Genomic DNA, 17,294 nt, shown 5'->3' with positions numbered 1-17,294 from the left:
GCAGCAGGTGAGATACAGGGGCCCTGGCAGAAGGAAAAGACACAGTAAATGTCACTTTTTCCCTGAACATTGGCATCAGCTGTAATTCACATCCAGTGTCTAGAGAGTGTGAGTTGCTGTCCAGACCAATAATTAGGCCACAGAACATGACTTGGTTCTCTCACAACCCATTGGGATACGTGACTCAGGGGAACAGTCACAGCCAGGCTGTCTCAGCCCTAACATTTACCATGTCAGCTTCCCAGGATGCTTCCAAAGTTGAGATCCTAGTGGAGGTTCTTGCAGTGAGGTTCTGTGACAGATGCCCCAGCAATGCCTAAATGGATAATCCTTGCCTCTGGCTCCTCAGTACCACCAGATACAAATCAAACCCAGTTACCTTCTCCTCCCTTCCCTTCCCCCCTGCCGAGTGCTACAGCCAGGAAGGTGACAGCGTAAGGTGGTGTCGTGCTGTCAGCAATAGTGATGGCACTTTATTTGTCCCCAGCTGCTGGAGGCCATAAGCCAGGGGAGTCAGGGCAGGCGGCAGCGACGCCAGGCAGACAGGCTCAAGCCCTACATTGCTGCTCAAGTGGATGTGCTGCCTGAGACCTTCACCCTGGGGGACGAGAAGAACTACAAAGGTTTCTACAACAAGCCTCTGTCTCAAGACCTGAGCTATCGCTGCTTCGTGCTGGCCTCGCTGGAGGATGGGGACACGGTAAGGACTTTCTGGGGGGCACAGCCTGTTCTGGCAGAGCTGAGCTGGGCTCAGTGCAGGCAGTGAGCAATTGCTGCAAGGCAGGATGACAGCATTTTCTGTGAAGGAAGGAAGGAGGGAGGCTGCATCGCTGGCCTGAAGGAGCGGAGGCAGCCGTGGGAATTGACTTGATAAATGGTGTTTTTGGAGGGAAATGGCACCGTGTGCTCCGCATAACAGATGAGTGCGGAGGACAGTGTCAACACACACGTTCTGCACAAGCTCAGTTCTGGTTTGCAGGGCTGTGCTCAGAGCCTTGGCACATGGTTGGGATGGTTTCTCATTCTGCTTTGGTTCAAGTGTCTGTAGAAAAGAGTCCACAAAATCCTACCCTGCACAGTGACCACTGAAACTCTGCAGTGAACAGGGTGTTCTCCCTGCAAACCTGCCCTCACAGGCATTTCCCTGCCCAGAATTTCACTTTGAGATGACATCTGGAGAAGCAAACCTGTCTTCCCATCAGCAGGGCAAAGGTGCACATTTCCTGCTGTGTGGGGACTCCTGCTCCTGCACATCTCCCTGCTGGAAAGCAGCACTCCTGGGCATGGGAGAGGCTAGTGCAGTAAGTAAGGAGCAGCACTGCAAGAGCTGGACATCAATGCCCAGGGCAGGAGTGGTGGTGGCAGCAGTAGCAGCAGCCAGTGTGTAAATAATGGAAATAATAGAGATGCACCGAATCCTTTGGTTGGATTCCAAGCTGTGGCTTCCTTCCTCAGCCTCATTTGTTTTTAATGGCTAATTAGGGCTGGTCAGGTTCTTCATTACTCATCCAGCTCATGTGTTCATGTGGCAAGATGTGCACACCAGTGAGGGAAAAAGAGTCACAGAGTAACAACAAGGTAAGGCAGTGGCCTTGAGATGCTATCCTGACAATCCCTCTCAAGAAGAGGTGACCTTAACTAGTTGATCCCAACTATAATCATCATCTCCTCACTAGCATAGACCTGCCACAGCCCTCGAGTAAGCCACCAGCCAGCAGTAGAGCTCCTGCAAACCTCCTAAATACCCTGCTCCTACAGAGCACCTTTCTGCATCCCCTGCTGCATCTCATCCACTTTCATCTGGAGCATGAGGCACTCTGTCCAAGGCTGTGCTCTGTCTCCCCCACCCAGCTCCTCTGAAATTGCTTGCTCTCTAAGTGTCAGCAGGAGATCATAAGATAGCCCTTCTTCAAAGGCAGAGGGAATGTGATTTAAACACTGTCTCTAGGAGCAGGGACACCTGCACCTCTCAGTCTGCCTTTGGAAATGCCACTGAGATAACAGTCCTTCTGATCTCTTCTACCTCTGACTTCCCTTGGAAGGCAACTCCTCCAGAGTGTGTCTGAAAAAGTATGAATCTCTGCCCCTTAGACAAAGCTTTGGAGATGGTCACACCTTGCTGCACACATGAGCGTGTGCTCCTTCCCTCCCCACCACCAACGTACCTTGACCTTCCTGGGGAGTCCCAGGAAAAGCCTTTTTGCTCCCTCACAGAGCAGCCCCTTGCCCAAGAAAGGGGAGTCACAGGCTTTCTTGTCTGTGCCATGCTCAGAGCTGTAGCTGGCTCCCTGCCCTGTTGTTTGCACTGGACACAGGGGTGTAGGAACTGTCTGATGGGTTGCAGTGGTCCTGTGCAGACGTCCTCTAAGAACAGCATTAAACCAGGAGCTGGCAGCTAATTCAGTTACTGAAACAGGGTCTTGTAGGGCTGAAAGGTTTCACAAAGTGCCAACCACCCCTACACTTCTTTCCCAGACAGTGGCACCTCTGCTGATAAGTCTGAGGAGAGCAGCTAGGATACTGAACTAGTGTGTGCTGCCAGAAGGATGTCCCAGATAAGAGCATTTCCTGTACTCCACACATGTTTGAACCCAGCCTGGCTGGGATCAAGGGCACCTGTGAGAGTAGATCAAGATGTGCATTTGTGTGACACCAGCAGGCTTGATTCCTCTCTTTCTTCTCACATATGTGAAGACATGAAAACTCCAGCCTTAAAGCAGGAGATTTATAGATCCACAGGCACCTCTTCTGTGACCAAAACCTTCAATGGCAGGAGCAGAGCTTCCTAGCTCCTTAATGCCTGGCAGCAGGTGCTGCTCAAAAGCCACAGGCACGGAACTGATACAGCTCTGGCCCTCTCTAATAGGTAGAAAAGATTTGTTTTTGCAGCATTTAACCCTTCTGACCCAGCAATGCTGCACTGTGACAGTGCAGCACAGCTCCATAAGCCTGAGGAACAGCAGCAGATCACCAGGTGTGGTGTCATTTTTCTGCAGGAAGGGTTTGGGTCTTTACTGATTCTGTCTAGAAAGCTGTCCCTTCAGGTTATAAATCACTGGGCTGCCACATTGCAGAAAGGAAAGGAACCAGTACGAATGAGCCTCTTTCTAAGGTGTGTTTATCAAAGACATCAGGTAGAAAATGTTCCTGTCATTTCATTCCTTTAAGAAAACCCTCCTCACCCAGCAGGGGTTTTCCTAATATAACTCTATCCTGAAGAGATGTGTTGATATCAGCACAGCAGGTATTGTAAACCACTTAGGAATCATCAGCCAGCCTCGTTGTGCAATTGTTGGGGATTCAAAAGCTTGTGATTTGGCTCCAAGAAAGTCCAGGGCTGGCAAGTGGCTCTTAGCTGGGCTTCTTGAGTTTTGCACCTCCCGGTCAGGTTTGTCAGCCATGAAGTTGCTGGCACTGAAACTGTTTCACAGGAGCAGAGTTGCTGGCACCCAGAATGTGTCAGGCCAGGCAGAAACTGTTGCCGCAGCATGACCTCCTCTGATGCCAAGGGAGGGAGTACTCCTGGTATGTGACCATTCTCTGCAGCAAGGGGAAACCTCAGCATTTCAGGGATGTAGCTGTTGCTGTGGTATGATGGATGCTTGCTTTTCTCTCCCTCTCCTGCCTGTGCTGTTCAGAAGAGATATGCAGCCAGCCCTTACTCGGATGAGATCGTGATGGAAGTGGCATCAGCGAAGCAGCAGGATGAACCAGAGATGCTGTGGGTGATGGGACCCGTCCTGGCTGTGATATTAATCATCATCATTGTCATTGCCATACTTCTCTTCAAAAGGTGAGACCCAGTCTGGGACATGGCAGTTATGGCAGGAGCACCAGAGGTGCTGGCACCTTCAGGGCCTTCCTTGTAACCTCCAGGTACTGACTGACAGACAGTCCTTGGTGGTCATGGGGAGGAGAAAGGTCTCTACCTGGCACAGCAGAAGGCTCCTTTGTAAGAGCAGAAGGGCTGGCTATGCAGAAGGTAGTGAACATCAGCCCTGGGACACAGCTGCTGTGGACTCTGGAAGCACATGAACAGTGGGACAGAAGAGAGCAGCTTTGTGCCTAAAGCCAGTGTGACTGCTCTCTCATCACAACTTGGATTGGCAGCCTTGGGAACTTCTCTAGTACTGCTTCTCTGTAGAAATTGCCCACCTGATATGTGGGAGCTGCTCCCTCTCCTGTGAATTTTGACTGAAGAGCATGACCTTGGTGGTGAGAACAGGGCATGGATGTGCCAGGCTGAAATCAGAGTGGAGCTCTCTTCTTAGGGCCTGTCAGTCCTGACTGCTGGATCAGGACCACCCTCACACTGTGCTCCCTGTGGGAGCAGACACCTCCTTTTGCCTGTCAGAGCAGTCCTGCTCCAGTTGTAACTGTAGCATGTGATGATTGTTCATCCTCTGGAGGAGCCATGGGTTGCATTTGCATGTGTTCATGTTGCCTGTTCAATTACAGTAGGTCATTCTCTATCAGCTCAGCTCTGAGGTTCTGCTCCTCCTGGGCTCTCTATTTACATATGTCTCTCTAGCTGGGGGAGGGAGCTGCCTTTGTTGTCTGATTAAATGGAGTTCTGCTGTGCATGTGCAGTCAGTGCCTTTCTATGTCAGTCATCATCTCCTTTCTTCTGTTCCTGCTTTTCCCTGGATCTAGTAAGCAAGAAAGGTATGAATCCATTTTATCTTTTTGTTTTCCTAAAATTTCAAGTCTATTTCCCTTTTTAAAAGTCAAGCCTGAAGCTACTAAGGGGCATCTTTGTTTTTGGGAGTCTGGAGCATGCCAGCCTTAGGAGTTTACAAAGACTTTGTTTCCTCAAAGGTATCAGCCTCCTAGCAGTTGTCAGCCTCTCACAGCTCTCAGGGAGAAGTTCCAACATAAAGACTTCCCAGATTGCTTTTGCAATTAAATTAAAATCAAAAAAACCCAACAATAACAGCAGTTATAGGGGTTCCTTTGTTTTCTCAGTCACTTCAGACTGAGAGCTGTTCCCTCAAGAATGCAGGTGCATTCCTGCAGTCTCTAATGAGGAAGCTTTGAGAGAATGCTGGGCAACTGTAAGAAACAGCATGTTTGCTGATCTTTAATGAGAGAAAATGGCCCCACAGGGGATTTCTGTACCAGGGCCCCATAGAAGATATTCCCACCTTGCCTTAGCTTTGCCTTGTCCATGAGTCGTGTGGGTGGAGCACCAGGAAGCACTAGCCCGCATTCCCCAGACCTGACACACATGTCCCTGCTGTGTCCTCACCCATGGGGGAGCAGCATATCCTCTTCCAGCACCACCCATGGGCCCAGAGTGATGCTGTGGTTTTGGCTGTCCAGCCTCTCTGTGGAGGCATTTTCTCCCAAAGGTATCTGTGTGTAATATTCACAATGGCCCCTCTGTAATGGGAATGAATTGAAGCTGAGCAGCTGTGGGTAGCTTGGGATCTGGAGGATGGTTTAGGAGTTTCCCTGACTGGGCTAATGAGGCAGAGATAAAGGTTAATCATGTTAATCCCTGACTGCTCTCTCATCACAACTTGGATTGGCAGTCCATTTGCTGTGCCCATTCCCCAAAAAAGATGGCCCAGTTTGCTTGAGGACTGGTACACAGCAGCACATTGCACACCCAGCTGTGCTCCTGATAGGAGGTTTATTTGTTGGCTGTGTATTCTCCATTCTTTCTATCAATGCTCTCAGTCCTTCAGCTCTTTTGTCTTGGTCCAGGCAGCTGGAAGGCTTCTGAGATGCTGAGATGCCTCAGAGTAGGGTAAGACTCACAAGCTGGTTCTCTCCATTGAACAGCTCCAGTGTTTGCTGCAGCCTCAGGCTGCAGATGGAGCTCACAGGCTGGGCCATGCAAGGAACACACACAGGTTTCACTCGTGATTGATGCAGTATGTTTTCTCTGAGTGCCTCTCATTAGTGGCAGCCCAGCATGCCCAGCCTCTGATGGAAGTGAAAGTGCCCTGTGCCTGTGATGAGAGCATTTGGGATCCTGCATAGTTCAGGGTCATTACTATCCAGGGATGCAGCTGCCTTTGTGCAGAACCTGGCAGCCCTTCAGTGTGCTTCCAGGGGCCTCGCAAGGAGGACCAAAGCAGAGACTGATTGTTGCCATTTGCAGGCTGGTAAATGTGCTAGCATTTGTGTACAGCAGTGTTGCAGCTCCCTCTCTTCCAGGAAACATCAGGTCAGCAGAGGAGTTCAGGCAAAATCCATTTGGGGACTGTAGCCAAAAGACAGTCTCTGTGTATTCTGCATGCTCAGTCTGTTGGCCAGGTGCCAGGGTGAGCACAGGCTCAGAAGAGAGAACTGCTGTGCTGCTCCTGCTCAACATCCCTCTCCAGCCCTTGGGTGTACCCACCATATTTGTAATCTAGAGCTAGAAGTGGGACCTAGAGATTCACTAGAAACTCTTCAGCAGTATTATATTTTCATTAATATTCACTTGTCCACTTTTTGATTGGATCTGTCCCTGCTTTGCCTGTGAATTCCAGCAAGAGCCTGAGGTGGTGGCATCGCTTTAGGCATAAATATAGCATGAAGAGACAACATTGTATTTTATTGTTCCATTAATACACGCCTTGGGTGCCTTCAACCATTCAAGACATGTATTAATGGCCCAATAAAACACACCCTGAAGAGCCTTTACACTATTATATTACAGCATTCTATATTTAAATATTTCTAATACTTGAAAAAAAATTTTATTATATCCTTCCACTACAGGAAATAGTTCCTAGAGACAGTAAGAGGAAACAGCATCTTGCATCTATCTGCATTTTCTGTAATAAATGCTATGCAGAATACCATATTTCAAAACTGCCTCACTAATCAAACATCTGACATTGCTTATATATAATCTTTCCTGTTTCATAGATGGGAAATTGGAGTCACGGAAGATGATATGACTTACCCAGAGCCCCAGGAGCCTGGGATGCTCCCGGCTGTCTGGGACACAGGGACCCAGACTCCTTCCTAGGGTGATTCATGCCAGTCTCTGCCAGAACTCACCTGCTTGACTCTGCCCTCTCTGTCCACAGGAAAAGGGCACATTCCCCCTCTTCCAAGGATGAGCACTCCATCGGCCTGAAGGACTCACTCTTGGCCCACTCATCTGACCCAGTTGAGATGAGGCGGCTCAACTACCAGACTCCAGGTAAGGAGCAGCTCATCCCCTTGAATCCTACTTCCTCTGGTTCCCCTTCTCCATGTCCCTATGCCAGAGGCAGAGTTGCAGTCCTTCCCACCCTCCAGGAGATCCACACCTTCTCAGTCACAGCGACACAGAGTGGGCTTTAGACCAAGGATGTCTGAGTATCTGCTCTCTGGGTTACAAATCCTTCTGCCTGGCCCTGTCACTGCAGGCCCATGAGGCTGGGGAACCTGGATGGAGCTGGCCTGTTGTGTGGTATGTGTCAGACACGGTGTGAAGCTCATTACACTTGTCCTGAGCTGGGAGGAGCCTCCATGCAGTTGGGAATATCCACACCTGAGATGTTCCCAGGTGCTGAACTGGCTTCACCCTGGCTGAGCTTCAGTGCTGAGCACACCTGGTGCAGTATTGGCCACATGGGCTGCACCTGGGGCAGTCAGGAGGTACATAGAGCTCTTACACTGCTGAGGGTGTCCCAGCAGCTTCATTCTGGGATCTTTGGTGAGCTGACTCTCCTGCTCTGCTCAGCTAAGGGTCAAGAGAAGAGCTACCTGCAGACTACAGTGTTCTGCAGCCACTGCTGGGGCCCACTGAAGAACTCTGCTGATCATGGTGGTCTCAGTGCAGAGGATGATAGTTCAGTAAAAGCCATTCTCTGCATGCTGCTTTCACTGGCCTGGGATGCCTCAGGCTGTAGCTTTGCCAGCTCATGGAGGAAACTGTACTTCACACTGCAGAAAGGTCTTGTGCTGCTGCTTTGTGTCTGCACGTCTCTGATGGCACGGAAAGCACAGTACCTGCCATTGTAGTGATCAGAGACAGGCTCTGCCCTGACTCATTCAGAGCCTTTCAGAGAGTCCAAGTCCTAGATGAACTGAGGGAGCACTTGGGCTTTTGTGATGGAGGGAGCAGTTCAGCAGCAAATGAGGCACATACAGTTCTCTTCTAACTTGCAGCTCCTCCTGGTCTCTAACCTACTTTCCTTTTCCTCCTGCTGCTCATTCATCTAAGAGCTTTCATCTAATAGGAGAGTTTTGAAGGGGCCATTTCCTGATGTAAAACTGCTGTGTCTGGCAGGGGGGGCAAGAACAGCCTTTCCTGTTGCCACTCACAGCAGTCTGGCTCACATCTGGGGTGTGCTACACCAGCACTTATTTTTCTGTGCCAGGGCAGCTGTCAGGAGTCTGCAGTTAGTGCATCTCCAGGCAGAACCAGTGGCATATCTCACGTGTGGGCAGCAGCAGAGCTGGCACATTAATTGGTCACAGCACAGCACAGGATGGTGTCACAGCATGGGAGGAAAATGCTGTGGGGAGCAAGGAAGGCACATGTGCCAGAGGAAGAACATCTCAGCAGGCAGATCGCCAGGAGCACCACTGAGGAGGGGGTCACACACAGTCAGCAGCAGCATGCAGCTTCTTGAGGAGGAGCACAGTGTTAAACAGGGCTGCTCCAGGACAGCTGTGCGTGGGGACAGGCCTCTGTGACATGTCTCCATGTGGACACAAAAGCCATCTTTGCTGTGTGCTTGTGGTTTGCATTGTGTGAAGAATTGTGACAAGTCGGGCTTGCATCTGCTCCCACCTTCAGAGAGGTCAGGGTGTTCGCAGCAAGGATGTCCCTTGCTAGGCCTGCAGCAAGGTTCAAGAGCTGCTATCAGAGAGACAGAGAGCCAGGAAATTTCTTTTTCCTGTCTGTAAGTGAGGACAAGCCAAAGATGCTGCCCATTTGTGAGTTTGCAGAGCTCTCTGGAGAGACAAAACCAAGCCAGAGTGTGCAGTTCACTCGAGACAGCAGCAGGACCCTGGGATACTGCCAGACACTGCTCCCCCACCAAGAGACAGCACTCTGTCCTCCTCCCCTTCTCCCTGCTGCATCCCTTGTGAGTTTCTGAAGAGTGGAAGCGGGTGTGGTGCAGCTTGAGGTGACTGTTCCACTCCTGACGAGCTTGTCCTCATTAATGAGACACATGGAAGCCACCAAGCCCAGTGGGCCCAAGCTGTTGCCCCTGTCACCCGATGGAGGTCGAGGCAGTGCTGTGAGGATGCATTGACAAGAGGTGCTGGCCACCAGCCCTGGTAGTTGGTCTCCCTGCTGGAGCTTGCTGAGCAGGGAAAACTTGTTTAATGCATAATTAATTGGTCTACTGTTATTAAATATTAAGCTTTTCATTTTTGTGGGTTTTACTTCAGACGAGGGTTATTCCCCACTGTTGGCCTCCCTCTACTAATGTACTGCTGTGCCAAATCACTGAGAGGAGACAGGACTGGGCAGTGTCCCAGTACACCATGAAAGGAGACTGGGTTGTGCTGCTGATGAGCTGTGAGCGAGCTGGAGGATCAGGGGCACTGAGCAGAGGTGGCTGGGGCTGAGTTCAGTCCCCCTGGCCATCGAATAGCACAGATGCCCCCTGCACCTGCCATCTACTGGCCCTTGCAGGCTTCCCTGGGGTATGGGGCTGGGGCCAGTGGTGTGCAGTGAGAAATGTAGCTCATTGTCACATGACAGCCTGTGGACTCACTCCCTTGCAAGTAGCTCCAGCTCCAGATGTTTGCCAGTGTCAGGGGACAGCACTGGCCAGAGCCAGCAGCCTGCTGTGTAACAGCCAGTTGCAAAGCAGCCCCAGGGCCAGGCAGTCAGTCCTATGCTGGAGGGAAGCTCCTGTTGCTGTGGTATATGGTGCTTTCCTTTTCATCTTCATCTCGTTGTCTTTCCATCTCTGAACCTCTGCAATGATGACTAAAGGCTAATGGGATTTCTGTTCTTGCCCCATTTCTTTGCAGGTGCCAGTGTCCCCTGTTGCCCGAATATCTCAAGTTAGTTTTAACTCCTGTTTTTATCTTTCAACACCTTTTGCTTTTTCTTTCCCTTTCTCTCTCATATCTGTATTTTTTGTTTCAATGTCATGAAGATCACCATCACTCACAGCAGACTGTAAAATGGCAGTGATTCACTTTCTGACATGTGTGGGGCCAGGCTGCGTACTGCTCGCACGGCACTACAGCAGCTCACTGCAGGACAGTGCAGAAGGGAAGGTCCTGAGTGATAGGCTGCCAGGAGGCCTCTGCAGCAGCCTTTTCCCTGCTCTCCAGCCTCCTGCCCCCTCAGAGTGGTATGCCAGGCTCTGCCATGGTGCCAGGCCTGCAGCTGGCCATGCATGGGGACTGATAACCTTGGCCATTCTGGAGGGAGTGACCAGCTAAAAATCCGAAATGTACAAATTGAAGGGGGCTCTTCAGTGGTTGAACACACTCTCTTCCTGCCTTGGGCAAACTGGTTTCTCTAGGCTGGGTCACCTCTGTCACAGACAGAACACGTGATGGTCTCTGGGCAGCCTGAGTTTGGTCTGCTTTGCAGTGTGGGTACCGGAATCCCGGGCACAAAGAAGGCACTGACTGCCCAAGCAGCTTGGATGGAGTAGTACCAGCCTGCAGAAAAATGCCCCCTTATCTCTTGTCTTCTGAGCTTCAAGTTCATCCTCAAACAACCATAAGAGCATGGCCACCCTGCTCTGGGATGTGCAGGCATCTGTGTATGCACACAGGAACAGGAGAAGTATGTAGGATAAATACTTCCCCTGGGAGCAGAGCCAAGGGCTTTGCCATGTGTGTCCCTGCAGGCATTGTGAGACCTCTGAGCTCTTCTAGCCTCGTGGCGAGCTCACTGTCCTCCTGCAAGAGCAGTTGGAAGAGCTTGTGGAAGTCCTGGCAGTGTGTACAAATCTCCATCTGACACTGCACTGTCAGTGGCTGTTTTTCTAGGTTCACAATAATGGGATTCCAGCCACCTCTTTTTCCCCACCTGCTCCTGCGGCTCTTTTGTTGCTGCAGCACTTCTCTGGCTGGCAAAACACAAGTTTGAAGAGACCACCTAGTGTTTCTCAGCAGAGATGAGGCTCTGCAGCTCTGCTGTGGTCCATGGCTCTGCTGTACTACGTACATAACCATGTTGGGAGAAGCACATACTGTGACTGTATTCCAGTCTCTTTGTCCTTCCTGTCCCACACTTCTGTCTTGGTCCCACACTGTACTCATCATTCAGTTGCTCATGAGTGGCAGCTCTGCAAAGGCTGCTCCTGAGCTACAGCCTCAGAGTTCTGGCATGAGCAAGGAATTTGCGCCAAAACCAGCATCATGTTTGTCCCTTTGAGGGCTTGCTCAGCTACCTCGGGGATCCTGATGGGTGAAATGGCAAACAGGACCATCTGCAGGAGGACCTCAGCACAAGGCAGAATAGGGGTATTTCCTTCCACCTGTCTGTGTGTTCTCAGGCCATCCATGGATAGCTGTGCACTGCCGAGCAATGGCAGGATGAGTGTGTGTTGTATTGGGTCTTGCTGTGTGCAGTGGTGTCAGATGTTTTATGCAGAGGTCTGAGGTGTAGCACTTCTGTGTTATCACCTTGTGACTTGTCACCACCGTGTAAAATGTGTGTACCCAGCCTGGAGACTGCTCCATCACCTCTTGGCCCATCACTGCCATCTGTGGCAGTGTTCAGCCTCCTGAGCAATTGAGAAGCTTCTGGCTGTGCTCCAGCCTGTCTCCCTGGGTGTGAGTCAACAGCTTCAGCCTATTAATAATCATCATTACCCATGTGGGGTTTCTGGGAAACCCATAGAGCAGCCGATGGAGTCACGAGCCTTGGGATTTGGATGACGTGTTTCACAGTCACGTTCCTGCCAGTTTAACAGCTCAGCACCGAGAAGGAGGTTGCGATGGTTAAGCTCTGAGTCCCAGGACCTCAGGAGGGCTCCTCCCAATCCCACATGCACACCCCCACAGTACCTGTCCCCTGTGTGGGATCTGTGGGATCCCTTCCTCTGGGCCTTTCTGCTGAGCAGGCTTTAGCTGTGCCCAGGATGCGCTGTAATGTTGCATCCCTGGTTTAGGCAGGGCAAGACTTCTGCCATGGCTTGAGGTGCATCCCAGCTCACAGCAGCCTCCCAGAAGCTGCTGGAGGGCACAGCGCTGCCCATGGTGCCTTGCATGAGCCAGCCCAAAGGAGCTGGATTTTGGGCCCTGGAGCAGGCTCTGCCTCTGGAGCATCACTGAAGAGATTTGCAGCTGTGAGCAGAGCTGCTCCTCAGCTCTCAGAACGCTGTGCAATGTCCTACCAGGGAATCAGCCATTCTTCTGTGGGGCCCTTCACATCCTTCTCTAATGCCCCTGGGACTCTGACAGCATCTGCCTACCCAAAAAGCTGTGCACCTGCGCTGCAGAGGTTTCACAGGCAGAGTTTCTTTGTGGCTAATGCCATTGTTAGGGGTAAGCAAGAGGATCGGCCTAAACCCTTGGTGGCGGGAGCACCAGTGTGTTCAACTTCAGCCCGTGCGGGAGCTCGGGAGGCACAGTGACAGCAGTGACAGCGTATCCTCGGCCTGTTCCTGCCAGGGGCTGGCTGAGCCCTGCCCGCTGCGTGGCCTGCTCAGTGTGCCCGTGGCTGCACTGTCCGAGCATGCTCACCCGGTCATGCCCATTCTGCACATCACCTTTGTGTTCTGTCCACGCCCCGCGTGCTCCGGGACCGTGTGCCGCATGCCCTCAGCTTCCCTCCATCCCGCCCAGCGCTTCCCATGATCACACGTGTCCGCCTCGCTCCCACCTCCTGGGTTTGCTGTGCACATGCTCTTGCTGAGCCTTCCTCGGCCGTGCAGAGCTGTAACTGTTCTCCTCTCCCTCCTCCCTCCTTGTCTCGCTTGCAGGCATGCGTGACCACCCCCCCATCCCCGTGAGCGACCTCGCTGACAACATCGAGCGGCTCAAGGCCAACGATGGGCTGAAGTTCTCCCAGGAGTACGAGGTGAGCCTGAGAACGGGATGGGCAGCAGGATGCAGTGGTGCTGGCCAGGACCCCAGCAGAGAGGGCCTGGTGAAAGCTGAGCTGTGCCTCCCCTGCAGCAGCGCTGCGTGGTCAGTCCCCACGCCAGCCCTGGGAGCGTGCCAGCTCTCCCTGCCAGCCCCACGGTGGTGGGAACTCGCCTTGAGCAGTTGAAGGCCTTGCAGGAGAATGCACAGCAGCCTGCCATGCTGCCACCGTGGTTATGGTCTTAGGAGTGAATGGGAGCTCATGTCTGCCTACCTGGAACTGCCACTGGTTACTTTGTTCTGCTCTGTGAGGGCTGCACTCCATCCTGGTTGGATGATGTGTTTTGGTCTGCAGTATGCTGTGCCCATTCACTTCCATCTGTGTTCAAAGCTTTGCTCTCTGCACCATCCTCTGATGCCAGCAAACATGAGTTGTGAGTTTTCATTCCTGCTTTCCCCATCTAATCTCCCATTGGACTGTGCTGGCATTAGCCTGTGCCATTCAGCATCAGTGCCCATGGAAACTCTGCTAATGTCCCACTCACTACCCTGGAGTAGTCCAAGCTCCCCTCCCTACACAGAGCTTTCTGAGCCTGTGACCTGCGGTCATGAGCTGCAAACCTGCCTGCACTTCTGGATCATGCTCCCACTGTTATCCATGTCTCTGGTGCAGCCCCTGGGTAGGTACTGTCTGCATCCACCACGTTGCTGCCTTTGCTCACACACATAGGCTTGTGCTGGGTGTTTGGGGAACCCCTCCCCTGCATCTCTCTCAGCCCAGCTCCCTCCAGCCCTGCCCTGTCCTCCCTGAGAACAACTTGCCAAAGGGAGGGAATTTGGAGGGTAAGGGCCTGACCTACCTGAGGGCTGCCTCACCTTTTTTGGCACTCTCCAGGCTGCATGATTAAGTTACAACTGTTTAAAATTGGGAAAAGTTCCTCTGCAGCCATGAGAGCAGGAATGGCAGGATGATGTTTTGCTGTGCTTATGTGCAGAGCCCTCTTGAGCTGCAGGGGACTTGTAAATAAACCCCCCACTAGTATTAAAGAGGGAATAAATTTGGGAAGTGTTCTTTGCATGTGTTATCACTTCTGTTTGAATTGTTATCTGCCTGTGCCTGTGGCCACCCCTTCCTGCACCGTACCTACACTGATTTATGAGATGAGATCAGAGCATTTGCCCACAAGGTAGGATTATATATGCCAGGAAAGGGAAAGCAGATCTCTGTGTTGAGAAGGTAAGAGACGAATTCCATCTAGTTCAAAGGGTGTGCTGCATGTATCTGAGGAAGGCACAGAGCTCTGTTTTTGCTTTGGGATGCCAGGTGGAGGGTCTTGGCATCCCTCTGCATTTACTGTCTGAACCAGAGCGATGAGCTACAGCATTACACTGTGACTTGGGAAATGTTTAAAGGAATAATATGCTTCCCTTGCAGTTACCTGTGTGCTCATGTATGTCCTGCCAGTGGAGCCAAAGTGTGCAGTCATATCTGTCTGCCTTGGGCTTTTTGTTACCAGTCCAGCTGAAATGTTAAGCAGGGCTGTCCACTCTGCTACAGGCAGGCTTTGGTTCTCTGCACAGTGGGGATTCAGCAAGATCCAGTGTCTCTGCACTCCCATCCTCACACTAGGCCTGTGCTCAATAGAGCCTGCAGCATAATACTGAGCTGTGGGAATGGTTTTTGAAAAAAAAGAGCATTAAATAAATTCTCTTAGCTGCTTTCATGAGCCTCTCTTCTCATTTCTCTTTCTTTAGAATATCATGGCTGGTTGAGAGCACCAATCACTTGTACTTCTCATGTTGAAGCAGCTATTAAGTAGCTGATTGTTGCACATAATTTTTTTCCTCTGGATTCGGCTGTGTTTGACTCCTCATCATCAGAAAATTGCTGAACATGACAGGCTTGTAGAGTGTTTGACACTAGGACAGACCCAAAAGTAGAAGGGGTTGCACCTTGTTGGCATGTGGGGATCAGAGCAATCACTTCCCATTTGAAATGCCAGTGAGAAGAATCCTGGACTGAGTTTGAAGAGAGCAGCAGCTGCCTGTGCAGGACTGCTGTGGCAGCGGGTGTGCGCTCACCCTGGTCCCTGTGTGTGTGGTTTGGCAGGGCAGCAGCTCCCTTTGATAGGAGGGCTGCAGGGCAGGACAGGCGTGTGCTGCTGACTAAGGAGATCTGCAGAGTGGGTGTGGAAAGAGCAGAGGTGGGAGGGGAGCAGGCTGAGCGGGCCCTGTGGGAGCCTGAGACAGGAACCACACCTCAGCACATGCTTGTGTTTGCAGTAAGCATTGATACAGTCCCATTGTTCACCCTGGGACTCTGTGAGCCCCAGACCTTACATAGAGCTGAGTGGTGACCCAGTGCTTTGAGAAGTGAAGGCCCTGACCCTGTTCCCCATGGTATAATGGTGCTGCCAGAATGGGCATAGCACAGCTGAGCAGGGAGACACAAGGGAGAAAGGCATGGCAGGTGAGCCCCCAAGGCCCATTTGCTGTTTGATTGTGCTTTGAAATAGTTGCATTTTAAATGTTTTTGTAGAGCAGCCTGTCAGCCTAACATCTCTGTGGGGTGCAGGGCTGTTTATAGATGGCTCACATTCCAGGAGCAGTGGCACCACAGGCAGAGAGCAAATATTTAACAGCACTTTTAACCATTGAGGCCAGCTGGCCTAAAGCCATCAGTCTGGCACTTGCCTCGGCTATGCAAGCAATAGCAGGGTAACCTAGACACAGGTGACATGAAACAAGACCTGTCAGCACCTCCCCACATGCCTGGGAAGGGGGCAGGAAGGATGGCAGAGATTTCTCACAGCCATCTGACCTCTATTCCCACAGGTGAGAGAACAAATAATATTGCTCACACCAGCGTGCCAGCCCACGTGGCCGTGCAGCCCATGTGACAAAGGCAGCACAGAGCAAGCTATGGGCTGCCTGCAGTGAGCAGGCTCATGGGCTGTGGGTTTGCCCTCACCCCTGGCCCCTGGGAGCCGTCCCAGCTGTAGCTCCTGGTACCCCTGGTGCAGCAGGAGAGGCTGAATTGCAGTTGCTGGGAGCTGAGACGTCTGCAGGCACAGTTCACTGCTGCCATCTGCTCTGGCACAGGGCAGAGCACAGCCCCAGCACGCTGTACAGGCAGGCAGCAAGCCGGGGAGCAGGGCACAAGGGTCTGGCAGCTGCTTCTGGCCTGGCTGCACCGGGAGAGTATTTCATTTTTAGTGAGCAGTGAAAGCTACAGCAAATTTACAGTGTGGGATTAATGGAATTAGATAAGTGGAAGAGAGGCTGAGCCCCCTGACTGTGGATGTGCCGTGGTGGCAGACGCTGTCGCTGTGTTGGAGCTCCTCCTGTGGGCACCTTCCCACGCTGCAGCCTGTGCTCCCGGCCGGGATCCTGCCCTGGGACAAACTGGTCGGAACACACGCACCACATCTCACACTCTTGCTGTGGGATCCACCAAGCTGAGCATTGCTGTCCCCTTTGGTGCTGTTAGCAAACACGGGACAGCCTGGCTCCAACCAGCACTGGTTGCTGCTCTGTTCTAGTGGTCTAGATTCTGCATCACCTTCCCAGGAGAAGATTTTTTTCCTTACTCCTTTCCAAACTGCATCCTAAGGCTATTGCCCCTCATGTCCATCTAGTGTATGGTCCCCAGGAGCAGAGCAGGTGATGAGAGCCAGGCAGTGTGGCACTGCCTGGCTTGTTAGTTCTTAGTAATCTTTAGGTTGTGTGAGATTTCACTGTGCTCCTGCTTCCTAGTGTGGTAGGGAGGCTGCAGACCTTTCCTCAGTTTCCTGTGGAGAGAAACACTGGTGGTTTGTCCAAGCCCTGCATTCGCTTCCATCTCCCATAAGGCCTCTGAGGACACTGCACCTCCCGTGCCTGCAGCCCTGGCAAGGCAGGTTAGGTAGCAGCAGAGGTGCTTGGGTCCCTGGGGCCAGTGAGCCCTGGAGGATCCAGGTGGCACCCAGGGAGCCTTGGTTTAATGGCATGCCTGGTTTAATGGCTCATTGGGAAGCTGCCTGGCAGGCACAGGGCGCTCACGTTCTGGTAATAAGAATAATAAGGCTGAAGTGCTGCCAGCCATTGATTCAGAGGCACATTATGTCCTCATTTGAGGCGTGGTGCAGATTGACAGTGGTCAATGCTCCTGCTAATGTGGTTGATTGCACAGGAGGTCAGGAAGCACTCACTGCCTGTGCATCTTCCTGTCCCCATGCCCTTGTGCAGCTCCCTGAGCTGCTGTGCTGCCCCAGGGCACTGCCTGCCTGGGCTCTCCACGCCTGCCAGCAGCAGAGTTAGCAGCAGGGCCTCAGCATGCAGAGAGGTTTTGGAACTGCCCTGAGCAAGGG

General features: G+C 52.0%; 1 protein-coding gene across 7 annotated transcripts in view; it reads left to right on the top strand.

The window, feature by feature from the left end:
- The window catches only part of PTPRF (protein tyrosine phosphatase receptor type F), a 375,785-nt gene that overhangs the window by 336,536 nt on the left and 21,955 nt on the right, over nt 1-17,294 (top strand). For all 7 annotated transcript variants that reach the window (XM_030226334.2, XM_030226335.2, XM_030226333.2 and 4 more), the window contains 4 exons: nt 488-700; nt 3,639-3,793; nt 7,029-7,144; nt 12,843-12,940. In XM_030226334.2, coding sequence (XP_030082194.2) covers nt 488-700; nt 3,639-3,793; nt 7,029-7,144; nt 12,843-12,940 — 582 coding nt within the window. The remainder of the gene's footprint in view (nt 1-487; nt 701-3,638; nt 3,794-7,028; nt 7,145-12,842; nt 12,941-17,294) is intronic.

Source organism: Serinus canaria, chromosome 8, assembly GCF_022539315.1.
Source record: "Serinus canaria isolate serCan28SL12 chromosome 8, serCan2020, whole genome shotgun sequence".
NCBI lineage: Eukaryota > Metazoa > Chordata > Aves > Passeriformes > Fringillidae > Serinus > Serinus canaria.
The sequence above is the reverse complement of the archived record's forward strand: the minus strand, read 5'-3'. Positions and strand labels throughout refer to the sequence as shown.